The 22,654-nt window shown below is 53.4% G+C and overlaps 2 protein-coding genes across 9 annotated transcripts in view; one reads left to right on the plus strand and one right to left on the minus strand.

The window, feature by feature from the left end:
• IFT140 (intraflagellar transport 140) overlaps window positions 1–5,424 on the minus strand; it is a 56,931-nt gene extending 51,507 nt beyond the window's left edge. For 3 of the 7 annotated variants that reach the window (XM_061400717.1, XM_061400710.1, XM_061400711.1), the window contains exons 1-3: window positions 5,337–5,424; window positions 4,627–4,745; window positions 1,019–1,199 (exon numbers count right to left, since the gene is read on the minus strand). In XM_061400717.1, coding sequence (XP_061256701.1) covers window positions 1,019–1,165 — 147 coding nt within the window. In that variant the 5' untranslated portion in view covers window positions 1,166–1,199; window positions 4,627–4,745; window positions 5,337–5,424. Of the gene's footprint in view, window positions 1–1,018; window positions 1,200–4,626; window positions 4,746–5,093; window positions 5,182–5,336 lie in introns of those variants that run through there. The other 4 variants (XM_061400716.1, XM_061400714.1, XM_061400712.1 and 1 more) reach the window with 4 other exon arrangements.
• A 1,988-nt stretch (window positions 5,425–7,412) lies between these two features.
• CRAMP1 (cramped chromatin regulator homolog 1) overlaps window positions 7,413–22,654 on the plus strand; it is a 44,020-nt gene continuing 28,778 nt past the window's right edge. Inside the window, exons 1-5 of one of the 2 annotated variants that reach the window (XM_061400737.1) lie at window positions 7,413–7,500; window positions 9,565–9,911; window positions 18,831–19,024; window positions 20,880–21,033; window positions 22,503–22,586. In XM_061400737.1, coding sequence (XP_061256721.1) covers window positions 9,566–9,911; window positions 18,831–19,024; window positions 20,880–21,033; window positions 22,503–22,586 — 778 coding nt within the window. In that variant the 5' untranslated portion in view covers window positions 7,413–7,500; window position 9,565. Of the gene's footprint in view, window positions 7,501–9,432; window positions 9,912–18,830; window positions 19,025–20,879; window positions 21,034–22,502; window positions 22,587–22,654 lie in introns of those variants that run through there. The other variant, XM_061400738.1, reaches the window with a different exon arrangement.

Raw genomic sequence — 22,654 nt, forward strand, 5'->3', positions numbered from 1 at the left:
TTCTGAATTTTGAAGTTTTATCTATGGAATTCCTTGGTGGTCCAGTGGGACTGGTGGGCTGGACCGCAGGCCTGTGAGTTGTCCCCCAAGAGATGGTAACGTAGCCTCAGGAGGAGGAAGGGATGGAGGGAGAGGAGGCCAGTCGGGGATGGGGGAGGCTGGACGCAGCAGGCTGGGTGAGGAAGCCCCTTGGGTGTGCTCTCCGGAGGACATCACAGGAGGGTGCCATGTGTGGGGAGGGGATAGCAGGTGCGGACCCAAAGCATGAGAGGTAGATTTCCGGGGAGGGTGGGGCAGGGGGCGGGAAAGGAAATCCATTTTCCTTGGTGAAGTAAGAGCTTCTAGAAAGTTCCTGTTATGGAGTTGTGTGGCCCCCAAAGATATGCTGGTTCCTAAACCCCTGGTTCTTGTGACATGACCTATGAAACCAGGGTCTTTGCAGATGACCAAGCTCAGACGAGGTCATTAGAGTGGGCCCTGGTCCAGTATGACTGGTATCCTTACATGAGGAGGAAAGAGAGCCCGCCACAGCTAGGGGGCACTGAAGACTGCAGGCTGCACCAAAGCCAATGTGCAGCAGGGTACACACCCTCCATTCGAGCCTTCAGAGGGCAGGGCCCTGCCAGCCCCGGGCTGGGGGTTTCTGGCCCCATAACTATGAGAGGATAAACTTCTGTTATTTTAAGGCATCCAATCCGTGGTAATTTGTTATGGCCGCTCCAGGAAACGAACAGTTTCGAAGGCTGGTGTGACCCAACAAGGCTGGCGAGGTGGGGACAGACAGCCCTGGTGGTGACTGTGAACTGACGGTGGATTCTGTCTCAAGCATCCCTAACTGTGTACCCAAAACTAAATAATAAGGGTAAAAGAATTACTTATATAACAGGGCTTTTACAGTGTTGAGAATTTGGACCTCGTGAGACACACACACACACACAGACACACAAACACACCAGAACAAAAGAACAAGACAAGAGCCAGATGCCACTGCAGTCAGATTGCTGCTTTCCACACTCACTTGCTCCAGATACACATCCACGCTGCCTCCTGAGGTTGTGCTAACAGAAGCAACCGCCAAGAACGGGTAGATGGGATGCCAGCCAATGTGGGACGGAGACCCAACTGTGTCTGGGGCTTCTATGCGGTGGTCAAAGTAGAGGGCCATGATGGAACGCAGGCCTGCTCAGCACCGAAACCTGCTGGGGAAAAAACAAGTCCTGTTGGTTTTGAACAAAACTCCTACATATGGAATTAGGAAAAAAAGGTAACACAAACCCACAATCATAAGACATCAGGCAAGTTATCAACAGCCTTATCAACACTCCTTCAGACCGATGCACGCAATTTATGTGGAAGAGATCTCTAATGTGGGAAACACAATTAGAAGCAAGGGATTAGGCCTGGGGTGTGACGGAAAAGAATAACACACGTTGCCATCAAAACAGTAAAGAAATGAAGCCTGCAGACTAGACCACACGTGCCACCCTTGATCATTTTTATTCTAATCATAACAAGGACAATTCATATTTTTACAGTTCCCCTTTAAGCAATATTTTCAAACAACAAACCAAAAAAAGCAAACTGTTGCACAGAAGAGAAATGTGCAGAAAAACCTAACCCCCAGTTTTTGACAGAAAACCAAGGTGGTCCCTGCTGTCCTCTTGCGGTGGCAGGAAGCAAAGGATTCATCTGTCAGGGAGTGGGAGGAAGCAAGGCCACAGGGCAACTGGGGAAAAAATAAGCTTGATCAGTTACCTAACATCTCTTTCTCTTTCCTTCCCTAAGAGATGTGCACGTTGTCCCTGTGTGTGAGGGGCAGGAGGGTGAATGGAATGACTGTCTGACTGCCACTCATTTGTTCACATCCTAGAGTCAGTCTGGGGAAGCAAACTAGCCCAGAAAAGTCTCTTTGGGGTGGTTGCTATCATTTGAAATTATTCAACTTCATCCCCCTCAGGATGGCTATTATCAAAAAAACAGAAAGTAAAAAGTGTTGATGAGGCAACTGGAAGCCTTGTGCACTGCTGGTGGGAATGTAAAATGGTGCAGATGCTGTGGAAAGCAGTCTGGTGGGTCCCTCAGGCTCACACACAGGATCATCACATTATCCAGCAATTCAGTTCTGGACACAAACCCATAAGAATCGAAAGCAGGGATATGAACAGATCCTTGAACACAATATTCATAGCAGCATTATTCATAGTGAAAAGGTGGAAACAACCCAAATGCCTATCAACAAATGAATGGATAAACAAAATGTGGTATATCCATACAATGCAGCCTTACAATGGGATGAAGTTCTGACACATGTTACAGCATGGATGAACCTAGAAGAAGTGAAATAAATCAGACTCAAAAAGAACAAATAATGCATGATTCACTTATATGAGGTACTTAAGAGTCACCAAATTCAATGCCTCCGCCTTCCAATGCAGGCACTGCAGGAGCTAAGATCACACATGCTTCATGACCAAAAAACCAAAATGTAAAAACAAGAAGCAATTCTGTAACAAATTCAATAAAGACTTTAAAAATGGCCCACATCAAAAAAATCTTTAAAAAAGAAAAAAGAAAGTAGACTGGTGGTTGCCAGGGCCTGCTACAGGTGGTGATGGGCAATTAGTGTTTATTATATATAAGGTTTCTGTTTCGAAAGACTGGTAGCGATGACCACACAACAGTGTGAAGGTACTTAATGTTGTCATCGAACTATATACTTATATATGGTTAAAATAGTAAATCTTACGTATATTTAACCACAACAGAAAAACTGCAAAAAAAGCTATCCAGCACCTACAAAATTCCATCACTGGAGAAGGGAACAGGCTACGCCATTTGCTTTGAGCAATACAACAGTTGTATCAGAGAAAGCCATGCAGGCTCATTTTGGGTTCAGAGAGGGAGACCCTGTTTTTCTAGAAGCTGGAAGGCAGGAGAGTACAAATGAACAGTCACATTTCAAATGCGTATCTTTCTTTTATGAAAATATACCCTGACCACTAAAGTCACCACCACAAGCTGGTGGTGAGTTTAATGGGTGCTGAAAAGCACCCATTCAGGCTCCTGATAGATGGCTGGGCACTGGCCGGAGGAGCTGGGGGGATGGGAGACTGGGGTCTGTGGGGGTAGGATCCATGGCCAGCTGCACACACTCCACTTAGGGGACATGTGCACTGGTCCAGGGCTCTGGATTCCTTGAGTAAAGACTTCATGCAATCGTTCACACAGAGCCACAATGAGACACACTGGGTTAAAAATTGGGCAGATTAACACAGCAAGGAAGCCTTTTACACTGAGTTCTAACATGTTGCAGCCACCAAGGGTCTAAATTCTGGGCTACAGGAAATTCTTACTCATGTTTAACAAGTTTACTCTCTGAAAATATGCCTTGGAAAAATGAGTAACATATCAATCTTCTTGTAATGACGGAAAAAGAATTATAAGAGCACTTGGAAAAGTTAAACCTGATTTCCTCTATCTTTTATTTCGAACATCACTTTGTAAGGAGCGAGTATGCTAGAAGATCTTTAAGTTACTTTCTTCCTGCTGGGGCTCTCCCAGAGGCTCTCCCCCTCACACCCCTGCACTGGGTACTCAGGACCCTCTTTCCACCAGGTCGTCCTGGGCTTCTGCCCAGTGTCCTCAGAGAACCCTGTATTCTCCATTTAGACTGTACTGTAAGTCTGTGATTGACTGACCATCCTCCACTCCTCACCCAATTACCTGACCCACAGAGTGAGGGGCCACCGGAGCATACCCGGCCCCAGAACACTGCCTCCACCAAACAGGCCCCAGTACATGAATCTCTGATGGACATACTTACTAGCAAGGAGAGAGGCTTTTGATGTCTTGTTAGTTGCAGAAATTGGGGTCAGGCCAGGGTGAATGAATCCAGTTTTATACAGTGAATAAATGCTACCTGGGAGAAGGCAATGGCAACCCAGTCCAGTACTCTTGCTTGGAAAATCCCGTGGACGGAGGAGCCCAGTAGGATGCAGTCCATGGGGTCGCTAAGAGTCCAACATGACTGAGAGACTTCCCTTTCACTTTTCACTTTTATGCATTGGAGAAGGAAATGGCAACTCACTCCAGTGTTCTTGCCTGGAGCATCCCAGGGATGGGGGAGCCTGGTGGGCTGCCGTCTATGGGGTCGAACAGAGTCGGACACGATTGAAGTGACTTAGCAGCAGCAGCAGTAAATGCTACCTGTGTACCAAGGCTTTCCTCGTGGCTCAGTTGGTAAAGAATCTGCCTGAAATACACGAGACTTGGGTTGGATCCCTGGATCTAGAAGATCCCCTGGAGAAGGGCATGGCAACCCACTCTAGTACTCCTGCCTGGAAAATCCCATGGACAGAGGAGACTGGCGGGCTCCAGTCCATGGGGTCACAAAGAGTTAGACACGACTGAAGCAACTGAGCACGCACATACACATGTGCTCTTACAAACAAAAGTTATCAAAGAAAACAAGAAGGAGAGATGACTAACAATGAAATCGCATCCATTAATGGCATCGGTTCAGAAACAAGGGCACTTCCTTTCCTAAAGGCAGGGTACCTCTTGAACATAATGCCGTTTGTCAATATATAAACTGTGGAGGAAAGAAAAAAAAATTCCACTTCTCACCTTTTTGCTCCTCTCACCTCCAGCCGTGCAACCTCTTCAGTCTTCAGGTAAGCCACCTTTTGGGAAGCAACGGCTTGTGGTACTAAGGATGACTTCAGTTGCATCACTGCTTGGAGACGCTGTGGGAGGGAACCAGAAGGACTTTGAGGCAACGGGGGCTGGGTGGAGGGGCGCAGTGGAGGGCACTGGAAGACACCCCGAAAAGCCTCACTCTGAACCACCGCCCCCGACCCTCGTCAATGCAGGCTCATAGCTGCATCCCGTGGACATGAAGAAACACCATCTCCGGCTCGACCGCGCAGTCCCGCGGGCCACAGAACTGACAGCGCAGAAGGTGGTTTTTTGAATCCCTTCCGGGCCCCCGTCCCCTCCCCTCCCCTCCAGCTCCGCTCTCCCGGCCTCGCGCCGCCACGCGGCCCTCAATCGGACCTCGCCGCGCACTGAGCCCTCAGACACCCGCCCCGCACCCCTAAGCCTTGGCCTGATCGGCCACCGCTCGGGCGATCTGCCCAGGCAGGGTTTCTGGGCGAAGATAATCCAGGAGGCGGAGAAGAGAGTCCGGCGCGCCTCGGCGTCGCCCTTCTCCCGGGCCCAGGCTCCGGGCTCCCGGACCCGCCAGACTCCCCGAGCCGTCCCGGCCCTCGGCCTCGCGAGCCCATCCCCGGCCCTGCCTCGTCGTTGCCCTGTCCTGAGGCTCCGGGCCCCCAGACCCCCTACTCCTGGGTCCCAGCCCGGGGGCCGCACTCGCCTTGGCTGGGCCGCTGCGCCGCCGCGCGTTGCCGGGACAACGGCCGCGAGCCCAGCTCGGATACAGCCGAAGCCGAGCGGGCGGACGCCGAGACCAGCCGAAGCGCCCCGAGAGGCCGGAAAGAGCCGAAGACGCTCGGAAACGTTCGTACGCAGCCGAGGGCAGGATTCCTCCCGCGAGTGGCGAGCTCCTGGGCTGTGCAGGGCAATTTCCCCCTTTCTCGATGGTTGTCTAGAGCCCACAACGCTAGCTCGCAGAGGGGGCCGAGGGGACAGAATATGCCTTTCTGCCCAGAGAAGGGAAGCTAGTGTATTCTGTATGTGATGGGGATACACGGTCGGTTCGCGACCCGCCCCTGTAGTTCAGTTTTTCCAACCACATAGGTCAGTCAGGAGGAAGGCAGCAGGGAGACTGGGAAAGGAGAACGCCATCTTTAAGATTCTCTCCTCTGGTTAATCTTATTGCTTGGACCCCGAAAGGTTTGCTAGATTCTGATTTGTCTCCAAGAGGGTACCGTTCAAGAGTATTTCTGAGAAAAGTCAGTTGATTCAACATAGTTCCTTGAAGCTGGTTCAGTGCTTTGAGGGGGGAGGCTTATGGACGCCATTAGAGAGAAAATAGCGTAGAGTAGAAAGTACGAGTTCATTTAGTTAGAAACTAACCTTTTCCCTAACCTTGGCGGCTGACTGCATTCCCTAAGGTATTATCAACGTGCCGTCCTGCTCTAACGGTCTGGTGGGTTAAACTAATTTTAAAAGAAAAAGCTACGTTACTAAGAAAACTTACTATAGCAAACAGCAGCAAAGGTCTTTCACTTGTTAAGCATACAAGGAAGATTCTATTTTAAAAAACCCATTTTCATGAACACTAGGATTTTACTGAATAAATTTAATATGTAATATCGCGTAAATTTAAGGTGTACAAAATCTTACTTTGACCCATTATATATTATGTGATTAGATTGTAGAGATATTTATCACATTAGTCAGTACAGTATTATTGTCTGTATCCATTATATTGTGCAAGCTTTCCAGGTGGCTCAGTGGTAAAGAATCCGCCTGCCAATGCAGGAGACAGGGGTTCGATCCCTGGGTCAGGAAGATCCACTGGAGGAGGACATGGCAACCCACTCCAGTATTCTTGCCTGGGAAATCCCATGGACAGAGGAGCCTGGCGGGTTACAGTCCACCGGGTCGCAGAGTTGGACACGACTGAGCACGCAAGCGTAACATTGTGCGTTACATACTACTCCTTAACAAATTTGTACCCTTAAGCCCCATCACTCTTATCCCTCCTCCATAAACTCCACTCCTTTATCGCCAAAACGAAGAAAAACAACCTAAGCGTCCAGCACCATCGGCAGCACTAAAAAACTTGAAAGCCTTCACACTCAATCCAATAAAGGGTGTGTTTATCTGCCTCAGTCGCACTTCCACACTTTTTCGGTAAAAACCCGGTTCGCGCCGGATTCAAGACTCAGAGCTGAGGCGGCGTTTTCTTCTCACGCATCCGTCAACAGGGCTCGGGCCAATCACAGGCTAGGCTCTCACTCTATTGGCTGCCGATCCACCAATCCGAAGAGACGTACCAGTCCGCACTGCCGCGAGGCTAGCGTCACAACATTACCCGCGTCGCAGATCCGCCCTCCGCCCCCACCCAGCGTCCCTGCGTGTAAGCGCGCGCGCCCGCCTCTGACCAATGGAAAGGCGCCTAGAGGGGGCGCGCCCGCTGGAAACCTTGGCGTGCTCGGCCCCGCGCGCGTCGCCCCGCCCCGGCTCGCACTCCCGCCGCCCCGGCCCCGCCCCGCGCGTCGGCCCCGCGGACTCCGCCGGCCGCCGTAGCCGGAACTGCTCCTGTTCGCCGCGGGCCGGGCCTCAGGGAGGCTGAGGGGCGACAGCACCGGCGCCCGCAGCCTCCTCAGCCGCACGCCGACCGCCGAGGGGGACGTACCGGGGCGAGTGCCGTTCGGCGACTGTTTCTGAGGCGGGAGGACCACAGCGGCGTTGCGGTCTCTCAGCAGCCGGCGCTCGGGGGCCGGGCTGCCCGACTCGGCCGGTTCTGCGGGCGCCCGGGAGGACCCCGGCGGGCCCGGGAAGCCAGGCTGCTGCGAGGCGTTGATGAAAAAGGTGACCGGAGGCTGGGGGCTCGGGAGGGGTGGACCGCCCCGACTGGCTATCGCGGCGAGGCCGGCTCCCAGCCCGAGCGGGGCTGCGGGAGAAGCGGCCTGCGCCCTGACGGCGGTGGTTACGCACGCGGTGCTTCGTCGGGGCGGCTCGGGGAGCCGGGACCCAGGAGTGTTGGGTTGACGGAGCTCTTTGTGTGCAGCTAGAAGTCAGCCAGGGAGGTGGGTTTTGCTTTTCCTTTCCCAGAAGGTGACAAGTGGTGTCCTGCCGGGGTGGGGCTTGAGGCGATCCCTCCTGTGTGCGCGGTCAGGAAGTAAGGTTGGAGGGACTCTTGGAGAGAATTCCATCTCCTGTTTTCCTTTTCCCTCAAGGGAAGACTCTGAAATACGTCAATACCTTTTGAATTCTGAAAAGCCACGTTCTTCTGTATTCAGGTAGTGTCTCCCAAGATTTAGCTTGGCCAACGGGCAAGTTTATTCTGTTGTAGCTGATAGAACCACTACTTGGGTCCTGGGTTGACTGTGGGTAGCTTTGGGATGATGGCTTGGTTCCTGGAAGGTAGGGTTCGCCACGTTATAACCCAGGTTTCTTAAGTAGAAACGGATAGGATAAGGGATGAATAGTGAGATGTCCTGTACTACCACGAAGTCCTTTAAGTTTGGGCATCTGTCTTACATTACTATTCTTTGGCATGGCAGGTCTTTTTAATTTTTATTTGTAACTGACGTGGATTCAGATGGTTTATGATAGACATCAATTTTAACAGATGAAAGCTGTAGCAGGTAGTTTTGAGGCATAATACTTTTGAGCAGTGGTAGGTATCACTATGATTTTAATCATTTCCAAGTCTTTCTAGGAGAGTTCCTTACACTCCTGTTACTGTATTTCATTGTTGGCCTTGATGTCTTGCTCTCATTTTCCTTTTCTCAGCAGTCGTGTTGAGCATATCAAACACACTTTGGGCACAGTATCAACACCTGTTGAGGAATCTAGTTTTTAGGTTTCTTGCTTCATCGCATGTGCACATTACTATTTCTGGACTTACAACGTTGATAGTACCTGAATCTCCTTGAATAAATTGAGTGGATCTGCTTTTTGGGCAACAAACATTTTTAAAGTCATCATATTTTGTCAATGACATTGCTCACAACAGAGAGTCACAAAGTTAGCGCAGGATTTTTATTCATGGTTACCTAGCGTTTTGACAGAATTATCTTCTGTCCATTCTTACCTGGAGGTTACTGTGCTGTCTGTCACTTTCACGGGTGACACCAGTCTGTTCCACACAACAGGCTCCTTTGTTGCAAAAGCATTTTTAATTCGTAAATCCCCGCAGCAGCACACATCTCCCACCCTCGGAAGCAAGACTCCCAGAAACCCCGAGCTTATTATTCTTTATGTCTGTTTTAAAATAAGCAGGCGGACTGGCAGCCTCGGGCCACCATGGAGTTCCCTGTGCACGCAGGCGAGCCCGCGCCTCTGCCCGGCCGGGGTCGATCCGGGCCCCTCACCCTCGCTCCGGAGCCAACTTTGGGGGCCGGAGTGCGGGGCAGGTGCGCGGGCCCGGAGCCCCGCGCGTTTTGGGGGGCGGGGTGGGGTGGGGTGGGGTCGAGGGGCTCGGGCGCCGAGGCCCGGCCGGCTCAGGCAGCGCGGGGAGCGAGGCCGGCGCGCGGGCTGTCCGGCGCGCAGGCCATGAGCCGCGGGCCCTTAGGGTAGGTGGCTGCAGGACCCCTGGACCCCGACCCGGGCCCAGTGCCCCTTCTCCGACCCTGGACCGGGGCGCCGCGCGGACAGGGCCGTCCGGGCGCGGCCGCCCAGCTGCCGCCCCGCCGCCTCCGCGTCGCCGGCCACCGTTTCCTGGGCGTCGGGCGGGCGGGCGCGCGGGGGTCCCGGCCGGGGTCCGGCGGGCGGCGGCTCGGGCCCGCTGGCCGGGCTTGGGCGGGCGGGCCGCGGGAGGGGATCTGGAACAAACAACGGCGGCCATGTTGAGAGGGGAGCGGTGCGGCTAAACTTCTCGCAGGCTGCGGGCCGCGCCTCACCCGGGCCCCCTCTCCCCGCCCCGGCCAGGATGACAGTGAAGTTGGGAGACGGCGGCGGCGGGGAGGACGGGCTCAAGAGGCTGGGCAAGAGGTCGGCCGAGGAAGACTCGCTGGAAGGAGAGGGGCCTGGCGGCGGGGACGCGGCCGAGGAGAGCGGCGGCACAAAGAGGGACGGCAAGACCCCCCGGGACCGCGGCGACGGCCCCCAGGCCCCCTCGGGCGGCCCGCAGGCCCCGTCCCCGCCACCCGCCTGCCCCCAGGATCAGCACCACTTCCTCAGGTCCAGCGTGAGGCCGCAGAGCAAGAGGCTCAGGAAGGACTCGTCCTGCGCTGGGGGGAGCAGCGGTGCGGGCAGCTCCGGGCCTCGCGGGAAAGGTAAGGCGACCCTGTCCCCTTGCAGGGTGTGCCCTTGCGCCCCCGGTGGGGGGCCCCTCCCTCATGCCTCCCTGCCTCCACCCCGCTGGGGTTCCCTCGTGTGTCTGCACCCGCACTTTGAGTGGCACTTTGGAGGGGACATGCTCTCTTCCTGCTCCAAAGAGACTGTTTCTGTGTTTCGACTGTGTTAAGGGGCAGTAAGTATTCTTTCCTTGGACAAATAGGATAGATTTCTGATGGTTGGGTTTTTTTCCCCCCTCAAAGGCGCTTGGGTGATTTATATGGTAGGCTATTTTAAACAGTAAACAGTAGTTTAGAAAGGGATTGAGAAATTACGTGCTGTATCTTTTCCTCAGCCTCAGATGGTGAAAATACAACAAAGGAATGGAGTTTTGAAACTCTTGTGGGGAAAGGTTGATAAGTCGAAAATGAATGATTCCGAGGGTCCAGCTTGGGCCCATCACCCTCTACTTCAAGTATGCTAGGTTTGAGAGTGTTAAGGGCCTCAAGACATGGCCCTTTGAGTTTCTACTAAGGTTTCCTTGGGTGCCATGAGAACACCTCCCCTAGCGTAGTAAGTGGTGAAAACATTTATGACCTGACATAAACGAGCAGCAGTCCACAGGATTTGTCCTGGCATTCTCAGGTTGTTGAGGACGTCTCTATCAAAATAGTAAGAAAACCATGTGTCAGTTCCCCATTGTTTTCTGCTTGTATCTGTTTATATTTCAGTATTCTGTTTTTTCTTAATGGTATAAGTGAATTGTTCTTAATATTCTGTTTCAGGCCAAGTTTGCAGCACTTTTATAGATAGCATATGTAACACCATTTTCTAGTGAGTTTCACATGAGAAAAACTTTCACTTGGTTCCTTGGGCGATGGAATTTAAATCGTTAGCTGGTCCTGATAATATTAAGAAGGAAATACCTCAGAAGCTAGTGGAGGACCCATTTTGGAGATCTGTGTCAAATGTGTGCAGTTAAACTTGCTAACTTCTGCCTCATTCTCAGCTGAAGAGGACTGGCCTCTGAAGTCATAGCCTTACTCATTTTTGGGGGGAGGTGGTGGGGGGTGAAGACTTTTGGTGTAACTATACTCACTTGGAGATGTAAGCATGAGATAATTTTGTATGCTTCAGAAGTTAAAACTTGTCTCATAAAAGTTTATTTTGGTGTGAAAATTGCTGATTGATTAGGAAAACATTAATTTGTTTTCATGGCTTTGTTTTGTAAAAAGCAGTTTTTCACTCCTACTCAGAGAGATGTCTTAAGTTACCATGTGTAAGTGCTAGTGAGCCTCCAAGGGTCTGTTTGTGGCTTCAGAAGCACTGGCTCTGACGTCCGGTCAGAGTCTCTGGCTTTGGTCCCCTGGCCCTCTGACCTCCGTCTGCTCGCTGTACCCCTCTCACCGGCTTTCTCCTTGGAGAGGCATCCTTCCTTCCCTGTGAATTGAGGAGTGCCGGGGATGGCTCCCCTCTCTCCACGTGTAGCTGCTAAAATGGAGTGAGGCACTGGAAGCTCTCTGTCCCCTGTGAATGGCTGCCTGTGAGGTGATGTGGCGTGGATGGGACGTGAGACTAAAGTTAGAATGTTGGCAGTGGGTAAGGGGCGGTTTGCTTTCCCTTGCACACTTGAGTGTGGGGCTGACGGGGAAGGTTTCTGATTAGCCTGGCCTCAGATGTGTTCTTAATTCTTGCCCAAACGTGGTTGGAACAGCCATCCAGTTCCCATCAGTAAAATGGAAGTTTGTTAGAAATTGTGCTGCTTACAGCTTGTGTATTTTCCTGTTTTAGCATGCAGAAGTTTGCTAAAGTGAATAATGAAGCTGAACTGTGGTGCTGATGTTTGGGAGAGGAGTGAAAAGTGTGTTTCCTCTGCTTCACAGACTCCTGGGCCTGCCTCTGGCCCGGAGCTTCCTGGCGAGGCCACCTCTGGGCTGTGCTTCAAGTTTCCCCGTGCCCAGGATATCCCCCGCCTGCTTCGGGCAGCCTCTCCTCCCTCTCCCGCCCCTTTGACCGGCAGAGAGCAGGTCAATTGTAACCTTGGGGAACATTCTTGGAGGAGCTGTTCGTTGCACAGACGGTGGAAATCTCCACCTGTAGTGATGAGTATGGACCAGTAAGGGAATTTTTCCAGGTTTTTCACTTCAGGAAAGTAAAAATTTCCATTATATTTGAGGTACAATCACAGCCCAGCCAGAGAAGGCTCCTTTGGTTACTGACCGCTTTCCAGTTTCAGTCTTAATGCATGGAGAACTCTGCCGGCGTTTGGGAGGAAAAGGCTTGGGGAGGAAAGGAAGTTTTCGTTTTGCTTCTGTCCACACAAATACTGTCTTTTCTTTTTTCATAAGAATGGACTCTTTTGTCAACTTCAGTGAAAAACCAGAAGTGGAAGTCTGAATCAAATCCTTTTTGAATTGACCAGGGGCAAGTGGCAATGATTTAGCACCTGTGTGCCAGGCATCTTGCACTTCTGTTACTTTGCTTTTTATCTGGGCGCAGATACCGAGGAGTGTTGTTCAGATAACGTGTTCAGCTGAGACAGAAGGTAGGCTGCAGGTCAGAAACCAGTGGCTCTGCTTGATGTCAAAACAAATGCTCCCCTGGCCCTGCCATGCGCCCCAAGTGGCCTGAGAACACACTTGAGACTGACTTCACAACCTGCAGGAACCAGGCCAGGAGGCAGGGCCCCCACGCCCTCCCGTGTGTTCAGTTCCTGATGCACATCTCAGGTTCTCAGGATAACCCCAGTGCCTGCCTCACTGAAATAAGTAACGCCCCGAAGCCCTGCTCTTAGGGAAAGTGGGCCTGGCTGCCAGGTCGAGCTTCAGGCAGAGTCTGAGTGGATGGACGGGGTGGGCGGGGTCACCTGTTGGGAGGTAGGATAGAGGTGGCAGGAATGCCCCCGAGCCTCTAGGGGGTGGGGTCCTCAGGGGACGCCTGAGTTGGGGGCAGAGTTAGACCCTCTGTTTCCAAGGCTGTCCCCTCCCCCCACCCAAGCAGGCCGATTCTGCAGAGTCAGGGAGCAAGTCAGAGGAGGCGCCGTCTCCACAGTGCGGCTGCGTCGTCTGGCTTTACTGTGTCGTGCTTAGAAATCAGCGTTTGCATTTTGCTTAGTCTGGGGCCTGCCTGTACCTTCCAGAATTTTTTTTAAAGATGTCTCAGACGTACCTCACCCTGTTGCGGCTGACCCTGGGGAGACGGTATCCTTTTGGGAGGAAGGATGATCTGTGGTCGGGAACCCAGTGTCTCCACTCTGAGCTCCAGGGATTCATTCAGCTGGGCTGGAGGGGTGCTTGCCCTGCCCGAACTTTATGCTCCTTCCGTTCAGCACCAGATAGATCAGGCCACGGCCGAGGCCGCGCTTCCCTCAGCTCAGAGGTGCCTGGGGTCCTGCGAGAAGGCAGAGGCCCAGAGGCCAGGTGGTTGTCTCCCTGGTAGGTTCTCCTTAGCCTTCACCTCGCGAAGTGCCTGGCCTGGCGAGGCCCTGCTGGCATCCATGCTGCGGTCACTCTCGTCCCTCCCCAGGCCGGGGCAGCCGGGCAGGGCAGTCCCTGCCTTCCATACCCACCAGGGGCAGGGGGACACACCCGACCCTCCAGAGACCATGAGGCTGGAGCTCTGTGGTCCTTGTGGCCAGTTGGATCGTCACCCCAGGGTCCCTCAGGCTCTGTGAAGGTCTCAGCTTTATGGGAGGAGAAGTGAGAGGCAGGCCGTTCTTCCAGCTGTGTCCAGCACATGCCTCTCTCCCTACTGAGGCTGCATGTGCAGGAGACACGGGGACTGCGACATGGGCTCTGTTGGGTGACACAGGCCCCCTCTGTGTGTGGTGGGTCAGGAGACCCGCCGGCCCAGGCCGCGTTAGAGCGGCCACAATGGAGCCGTGCCAGATGGAGGGGAGCCCGCCTGTGGAGCAGAGCTTCCAGGAATCCCTCAGTCAGAGCTGTGCCCTGAGCCGGCTTCATGTCCAAGACGTGGACAGATAGCCTGGGCAAGTAGGTAAGGGAACAGTTGAATTCTGGTTTAAAGGCTGAGCTAACTTTGGAGTGTTAGTACTTCCTTGACTTTCAACGTCAACACCGATGCTTCTGTGGTGTCTCGTGAGCTTCTGCGGTTGTCTGGTGCCCACTGAGAGTACACGCGTCAGGGGTTGTCATTTCAGGTAGTACGTTGTGTCCTGTTTCGGATGATATGAAAATACAAAGATAGCAGAGTCACAGATGCAGAAACCGTCTTTGTCCTGGATGGCGGTGTGCTGGAGTGCTTTATCACATCAAGCAAGGCTGGTGTTCTCAGCGCCGAGGACCAGCGTGTGAAACGTGCCTTGGAGTTGTGGTCCCCACGTTACTCCCTGAGGAGGGTGTACGTTTTAGTGGGAGCGCTGAGTTGTAGTTGTGTTTGTCTTAAATATCTGTGAGAGGAGCGAAAGTCTTCGAGGGAGGCCACGCCTGGTTTGAGAGAGGGGGACACTGAGCCTTGCGAGGTGCCGCTGAGGCAGATGGAGCAGCAAGTGCTCAGGGCGGTCCTGGTGGGCAGCACGCGGCTCTCGGGGCCCAGCTGACGTGGTGGGGATGGGGGTGCTTAGATTCGTCCGTGGGGCGGCACCCTTCCTGGGAACCATCCACCTTGTGCCTTGGTGGAGAAGGCTTCTTCAGCAGCAGCACAGAAGCACCTCTGAGACCCTGGGTGTCACACCTCCCATTTGGACTGAGTACAGCCTGGGGTGCCCGCCGGGCCTCATGTTGGGTGTGCTGCCCTCTCGGCCGTGAGCTTCCACGGTGCCAGGCGGCGCCCTAGTGGGGCTGGGGGCGGGCAGGCGGTGAGACAGGAGCGTGCCTCCTGCCCAGCGCAGGTGGGCTTGGGTGGACGTTTCTGAAGCCCTCGAGTCCAGCCCGACGGGGTCTTCCTGTCCCTTGGGACTTTGATGTTATGCTCGGGAAGTTCGCAGGCTCCAGAGGAAGGCTGAGGATAGGGAGTGTGCTGTGACGGGGTGTCACCACATCCTCGGAGTCCCCTGGGACGTCACACGGCCGTGCTAGGCCAGCATCCACCAGAGTCCTGAGCCTGCTGCCACCTCCATCACAGACGGGGGGCGCTGAGACCAGGGTCTCTCCTTTGTCTGCCCGTGGCTCTGTGTGTCGTAAATGCTGAGGCAGCCACGGCCCAGGTGACAGCCACCGTGATGTAACACGTCCTGGGGGAGCCCCATGTCCCGGGAGGATGACGCCAGGTCTGGAGTATGAGGAGGGGAACTGGCTGGGCCCCTGCCGTCCGGGCCATGCGGCTTTCCCGCTTTCAGGGCTTCTTTCCCCCTGGTGATGGTGACTGCACACGAGGACAGAAGGGAGCAGGGCGTCCAGACGCGCTCCTCGGGGCTGGGCACCTGGGCTTCCCCGGCAGAAAGATGGCTGGTTCTCTGCTGCGCAGTGCTGAGGGGGCATGGGCAGAGAGAGCGGGCAGTCTAGCTTGTCTGGAGTGGATGCGGGCAGCGGGGGACGCAGACAGACGCCGCACATCTGTGTTCCTCAAACGTGAGTCCTGGAGAGGGTTGTGGCCTGGGTGGGTGGTCTGGGAGACCAGAGAGGGCACTGAGGGGCCTGCTCCGAGGTGGCTCCGAGCCTCTGGAGGACTGGCCCACCCACCGCTGGCCGTGGTGGGTGGGAGGGACGGCGCCGGCTCCCCAGCTCTTGCTGAGCACACTGTGAGGCCTGATGCGGCCGTTCCTGCTCTGAGGTACAGGGAGGCTGCCGGGCTCTGGCCTCGTGTGTCCTTTCCCTCCTGCCTTCCCGATGCTGACTTCTCACGTGCAGGCTCTGACTAACCTCTTTGTGGCCTCAGAAGCACGGTTGCAGGTGTCACATTGACTTGGGGCCTGTGCATACCCACGCCCACCCCAGGGAGAGCCCCACACCCATTAAGGCTTGTTCAGAGTTGTCGTCTCAACACCCCCCCACCCCCCCGCCCTTTGCCTTCCTGCACCTCTGTTCTTCTCGCTGGCTTCTCTGTCTTCCCCTTTCAGTCATCACTCTTTCTGTCTGGACTTTGCCCGGTAACCATCTCGTTCTCCCAGTGTCTCTGATCCTACTTGTCTTTTCCTGCTTGAGTCGCAGCGCTCAAAGGAACCAGAGCTCAGGTGGGATGCCGTTCTTCCTCCTCCTCATCTGAATTTTCAGGGATGTACCAGGTGCTGTGTTCTCTCCCCCCATGAAGTTTTGTGATTTTACTCTGTTTCTGAGAAGCATTCAAGGTCTAGAGTGACGGGCGGCAGATGTGGAAATGGTCGCCTGAGGGTCCTTGGCTTTATTTTCCTCTACTGAGGACGAATGTTTTTGAAACCCGAGCAGGAGAGGCTGAGCATCGCTGCTCTGACCTCTGGCCTTGAAGAGGGCATGGTTGGTGGCCTCAAGGACCTCCTGGGAGCAGCTTTTAAGTCGTCCTTTCCTTCGTGTCTGCTGGTTTGGTGTATTCTGTGGGCTACTCCTGAGGTCCCTCCAGGCTCAGAGATGCTGCCATTCAGTTTTTCGTCACTGTTCATCCTCCTTGTTGCGGGTCACCAGTGAAATCTCACAAAACCCAGCAAGAGGCCTGCGTTAACAGAATTTTCAAAAATGTGTGTAATTTCAAGTACGTTGATACCAGTGTGGGCTGGCAAAGCTAAACCTGAGCTGTGATTGTTAGCAAGTTGCCTTTGTCTTGGAAAAGGAGGGTTTATGAAATTCTTTGTTGTGGGTGGTGCAGAGGTGGACAGACAGCCCTTCCTCAGAGGAGTACTCATGAGGAGTTATGAGCTCCAAGTCAACCAGAATTTCTTTTATTTGAGAGTGGGTTTAAATGGCACCCGTGACCTGATCTTGAGCTCATGGAGAGGCGTCTCTGACCTGCGCGCAGTGGAACAAAACCGACGATCCCTGCACACGAACTGAGTTGCCTTGCCTGTTGAAACATCTTGGGACATGCCGGGCTCATGAGTTAGGTCAGGGGTTTGGTTTGGTTTGGTGAGGAGCTGACAAAGTCAGGTCCTGTGGCGAGGGCGTCCTTCCCCCACTCTGCGCACGGGGATTCTCAGGTACAGATCTGCTGAGCCTCACGAAGCGGAGGGAAGCAGCTTGGGACCGGCTTGTCTTCCCTAGCTGTGTCTAGGATGTGAGGGGTGAACATACAGGTGCGGTGACAGAAAGGTCCCTCCCACGCTGTCTGGCATGGGAACCCCTGGCCCCCTGTGGACCCAAACCACTAGAGCTGTGGCTGGTGTGACTAACGAACTGGGGTTTTATTTAATTTTAATTAAGATTTAAATTTGAGTAGCCTCGTTAGTGATCGTCTAATTGGGCTATACAGCTCTGATAAATTGTGAATTCTGTTAGCTGAGTGTGTCGCTTTCTGAAGGTGGCCCGCTGGCCTGATAACACATTTCCCCACAAGAGAATCAGGCACATTCCATGTACCTGAGTGGTTTTTCTACACATATGAACACGTTCTCATGCCCAGTAGCTGACTGATAGGATCAGCTTTTTTTAGATACTGCTTATGTTGACGTTAGGCCTTCCCAGGTGGTTCAGTGGTACAGAATCTACCTGCCAATGCAGGAGATGCAAGATATGCAGGTTCAATCCTTGGGTCAGGAAGATCCTCTGGAAATGGCAACCCACTCCAGTATTCTTACTTGGAAAAATACATGGTCAGAGGAACCTGATGGGCTATATAGTCCACGGGGTTGAAAAGAGTCAGGCGCGACTGAGCACACACACGTGTCAATGTGATTATGAGGATCCGCACCTTGAAAGGCACAGTGAGGCATCAGGGGGGAGAGTGACTCCGCCCTGCCCGGGGCCCAGACAGCCCCTGCACTTGGATTCTGCAGGGGTGGTCTTTGCAAGCATGCATGGAATCACTTTTAATTTGTCACTTTTTTTATTTCTCACGATTATCTTTTATTCCCTTTGGAGGCAGAACTCTCTCGAGGGGCTGAGGGAAACATGGCCCTGAGTTCCCAGTGAGCACGTGTCTGCCCAAGGAGGGCCCCCAGCAAACTGGGAAGTGGATCTGATGGAAAAGCTCATGATTATCTCATCAAGAAAGCATCTTAACGGTTATCTGCACTTGTTTGCTTTTCCTGTTTGAAGCACTTTTGTTTTTATGATCTTATTTTTACCCTTGTCATTCAGAGTTTGCAGATTCTAACCATTGGATGGCCCTGTGGTTCCGAGAAAAGAGAATGCTGGTTATCACAAAAATACACTGGGAGTTCCCCTTCCATCTGAGAGGAAGGAACTGGAATGGGTGGGAAGGCTGGGTCAGGTCATAAAGTGTGTAGTTATCTGTGACCTTTGCCTTGGCTTTGCTGCCTGTGTCCTCCTGGGAGCTCAGAGTTCTGGTCCTGGGCCTGGCTTGGACCCCCATGCTGGACCGTATGTGCTGCTGCCTCCAGCAGGGTCTTGAAGGACTCATCTCGAGATACAGAACTGGTGCTTCAAGAGCGTGTGTGGGATGTCACTCACTCTTAGAACACCAGACTTTGTTGATAAAAAGTGATCAAGAAAAACAGGAGTTTTGAGACTTTTAAAAGATGCTGTGGGGTTGTGTGGTGCATATGTTGAAGTTCCAGTTGTAGCTCTAAGAAGGTAGTGTCTTACACACATGTAGATGTTTTCTTGATTTTGAATTTCAATTTGTTTATTTGAAAATATAATTACTTTACCCAAAACCTCTTTTGAGAAAGAGGTGCTGAGTGCCTCAGCAAGGCCTTGTCCTTGTACTCTCAGTGGTGCCACATAAACGCTCTGTTTCCTTTTTCTCACTGTTTAAACGTTCACAAGGGTCAGAGGTCAGGGCAGGACCATGTCACTCACTTGCTGGGGGCGGGGCCTGGGGCAGCTTCTGTTGGTAACAGGTCACTCACTGTAAGGTTCTTTCTCTCCAAGGAGCTGATGGTGGTGGATCATCGGCTGCAAATGGGCCTGGGGTTGCCCCTGCTGCCCCTGCAGGGGGCTCTCGCTCCTCCTCCAGGAACCTGGGGTCTTCCGGCGGGGAGAAGGAGGAAGGCAAGAAGGTTCGGCGGCAGTGGGAGTCCTGGAGCACAGAAGACAAAAACACCTTCTTTGAGGGGCTATACGAGGTAAGCTTCCTGGAGCCTGCAGGGCTGGTGGGGCTCCCCCCTCACACCCCATTTGGTGGCCCCAGGCCTTGCCGTCTGACCTTGGCCCTTCATCTCCTTGGTGTGACCTTCAAAGCTGTTTCTAGTGAGGTGGCTGTTAGGAAGTGTCTTTGCTTCTCTCTTCTCAGATGCTCTCCAGTGGCTCAGAGCGGTGCCCATCCCTCTGGGCCTTCCCCTTGCAGCTGGTGGCAGTTTTGTGGGAGAGGAAGTACCTGAGCTAGACGCTGGAGGAGGCACCTCACGTGCAACTCTGTCTTGTTCTGGCTCACCTGCCATTGCTTTTTTTAAAGCAGAGAATGAGTATTCATTCTTTAGGATTTTTACTTTTTGATCTTAAATTTTGAAATGATTTCAGAATTGGAAAAACCACAAAAAGAATACAGGGAATGTTCACGTGCCCTTTTCCTGCTTCCCTGATACCCTCACGACTGCAGGGTGACCAACACAGTGAGGAGGATCAACCTGATGTCATCAGTGTTTATTCTGGGGTCCTCCTCCGGGTCACACTGACCCACATTGTAGTTGGCTCCTCCCAATTGGGACAGGTCCCTCAGTCTCCCCTTTTTACCCTGGTCTCTTTTGAAACATCCAGTCTGTTCACTCGTGGAGCACCCCTCGTTGGGCTCACCTGACATTTCCTTGTGGTTAAGCTTAAGCTTTGTGTTGAGAGTGCTGCAGGAGTGCTGTGCCTCCTTGGGTGTCCTTGTGGGAGCCTCTGCTGTGCTCTCGGGCCTGCTCTGTGAACCTTGGTCTCTGCATTCAGGTTGCATCTCTCAGGTTCTCCACCACCAAGTCTTCCTCTTTTTTTTTTTTTAACTTTGAGGCTGTGTGAATACTCTGTTTCGCATCATTTTTCCTTCTTCTAATTTAAGCAACCAGTGCTGCTGCTTACTGGAACAACTATTACTGTGGTGTATGCCCAGTGACTGCCTTCTAGCTCCCTTACTCTACGTACATTTATTAATTGGGAACCCCACGCCAGGAGCTCTCCCTTCTCCATTTATGTTGGCTCCTGTGTCCTTCTAACATGTTTCCTTTCAACCTTGAGTATTTCCTCTCTCTCTCTGGCAACTCAGGATGCTCTAGACATTCCTGGTGTTTTCCTTGCCCCAGACTTGGCGATGCCCATTTTCCCAAGGAACTCTGTTCGTTTTGGAAAGTGGGATTTAGAAGCCAAGCCTTGGGCACCCATGGTGCTCATTGCTGCCGGCGTGCCGTTACCTGCAGGTCCCTTCCCACGCTCTTGCTTGGTGTGTGTTGATGAGAGTTTCAGTCATGGGCAGTTCCTGAACAGCATCGACACTGTGTTCTCTGGAATGTAAATTCCGTCCTGAAAATCTAAGCTGTACTTGGTTTCTGTGTGGAGTTGCTGAAGGAAGGTCCACAGCTGTATTCAGAGCACATTCTGTGTGATCCTGTTTAATACCTTTTGTATGAGTGAATTGGTGAGACTGTTTCTGAATAGTTGATGTTTTAAGATACCAGATACACAGCACCCTGAGCTCCTCCATCCTGTCATATCTTCTGGTTATTGTTTATGCGGGTATCCCATTTCATGGGCTCTAAAGAACTCTAGAGGTTAAGCCCTTTGTCCAAGTGATAAGCTTTATGTTTCTCCTGCTCCGGCTCCTTGCCTCTTGGGACCCACATGTTAAGGTCATTCTATTGCTGCTTTGTCCATTGTTCTGATGGAAACCTGAGGTTCTGGGGAAGCCGGGCTGCAGTTCACTCCCAGTGAGAGCTGTGAAGCGTCTGCCTTGCCCAGAGGCTGCCTCGTGGTGATTGCCTTGTGTGTGCCGCGGGCTCTGTCTTGCAGCACGGGAAGGACTTTGAGGCCATCCAGAACAACATCGCGCTAAAGTACCGGAAGAAGGGCCGGCCGGCTGGCATGGTGAAGAACAAGGAGCAGGTGCGGCACTTCTACTATCGCACCTGGCACAAGATCACCAAGTACATTGACTTCGACAATGGTAAGCGCCGCCTGCCCACCTCTCCCTGGCCCCGTGCCCACCCAGCACACGGCTTGGGGTGTCCTCGGCTCAGCATGCCTGCTGGCAAGAGGCCTTGTAGCTGGTAGTTGGGCTGAACTGCGAGGACGCCTGTGGCGTCTGGGTGCCTGGCTCACTTGCTGGCAGGGAGGGTACCGTGGTCCTGGATCTTACCTCTTCATTACCCGTCCTTCTCCCAAGAGGGCCCTGGTGGGTTAGTGGGCCGGGCCTGGCATGGAAGGCTGGGGGTGGAGGGCTGGCCATCCACGGCTTTCCCAGGCCCTCGTCGCTTGTGTTTGAGTCTGGTTTGCGTGGTACTATCTTTAAGTCACATGTCTAGGTCATTGCCAGGTGCAGTCCTGACTTCCTACTCCGAGCACCCCTTCCATCAGCATCTGTCCTCGGGGGAGGCATTGCCGCCTCCTTTGTCCACACGCTGGGAGAGCCGTGTCCGTGTCACTTCTGCCACTTCTCATGGCTCAGTCCCTCCTGTGACCACCTGGTTCTAACACTCCCCATTAGCAGCACTGCTGATGCAGGATGACTGTGGTGGGCACGCTCACGCCACTCCTGTGAACTCTGCCTGTGCCTTGCAGGTGGTCTTTGGCCAGGCAGCGAGTTCTCGCCTCCCTGATGACCCCTCCAGCTTCCCCGCTGCCTCTCCCTGTGGTCAGGTTGCCAGGGCCGGGGCTTCCCCCAGCCTGGGAAGGCCCAGGGGTGGTCCGAACTGTCCTTGTATAAGGAGTCTGGCTTTGGAGGGTTACTGTCTTTACTGAAACTGCTTCACCCTGCTTCCTCGCTCGCTTGGATGGGGTGTGGAGGACTGTGTGCTGCTGCTGCTGCATTTGCGTGTTTACAGAGAGCCCTGGCTGGGTCTGGCTTGCAAGCCATGGTTTGCTGTCCTCTGCCCTGGAGAAGTCCTTTCTCGATGCCATGGCCAGCAACAGGGCTCTCGGGACTGTGGACCAAGCTCCAGACAGTCATGGTTGTGATGGTCACTGCACTTCCCGTGACAGTGTCCCTGTCTTTCCTTTGAATCTTTGTGGATGTCTCCAATCCGCCTGTCAGTCTTGCTGGTTCTGTTCTGAGCTTCTCAGATCTGTCTGTGCTGCCCAGCCTCCACTACCCTCCACCCTCCCCCAAACCCGCGCCGGGCCTCAGCTGGCCGGGTCTGTGCACAGAGAGGTGATCCCATACTCCCACGCTTGGTGGAAGCCCGCCATGTTGGGCATTCTATTTTCTCTCTAGGGACATTGCCCTGCCTGTTAGGGTCCCCTCCTCCCTCTTTTTCTTCTGAAAAGTGCAAAAACAGCACCATATTGCTGTGTACTCTGCCCTGTGGTCCAGGGTGCAGGGGTCAAAGCCAAGAAGCACCCCCAGTGCCCTGGCGTGACCTCGAGCCCCGCACGTCCGTGCTCTCCTTCTGAAGCTGCACCTTCCCTTGTTTTCAGTGTTCTCCCGTGGGCTCAAGAAGTCCTCCCAGGAGCTGTATGGCCTCATTTGCTATGGGGAGCTGCGCAAGAAGATCGGGGGCTGTGAGTACCTTCCCCGGGGCCGCCTCCCAGTGGGGCTGCAGCTTTAGTCCTGGGGCTCTTTGTTTTCT

The sequence above is a fragment of the Bos javanicus genome, chromosome 25, assembly GCF_032452875.1.
Source record: "Bos javanicus breed banteng chromosome 25, ARS-OSU_banteng_1.0, whole genome shotgun sequence".
Taxonomy (NCBI): Eukaryota; Metazoa; Chordata; class Mammalia; order Artiodactyla; family Bovidae; genus Bos; species Bos javanicus.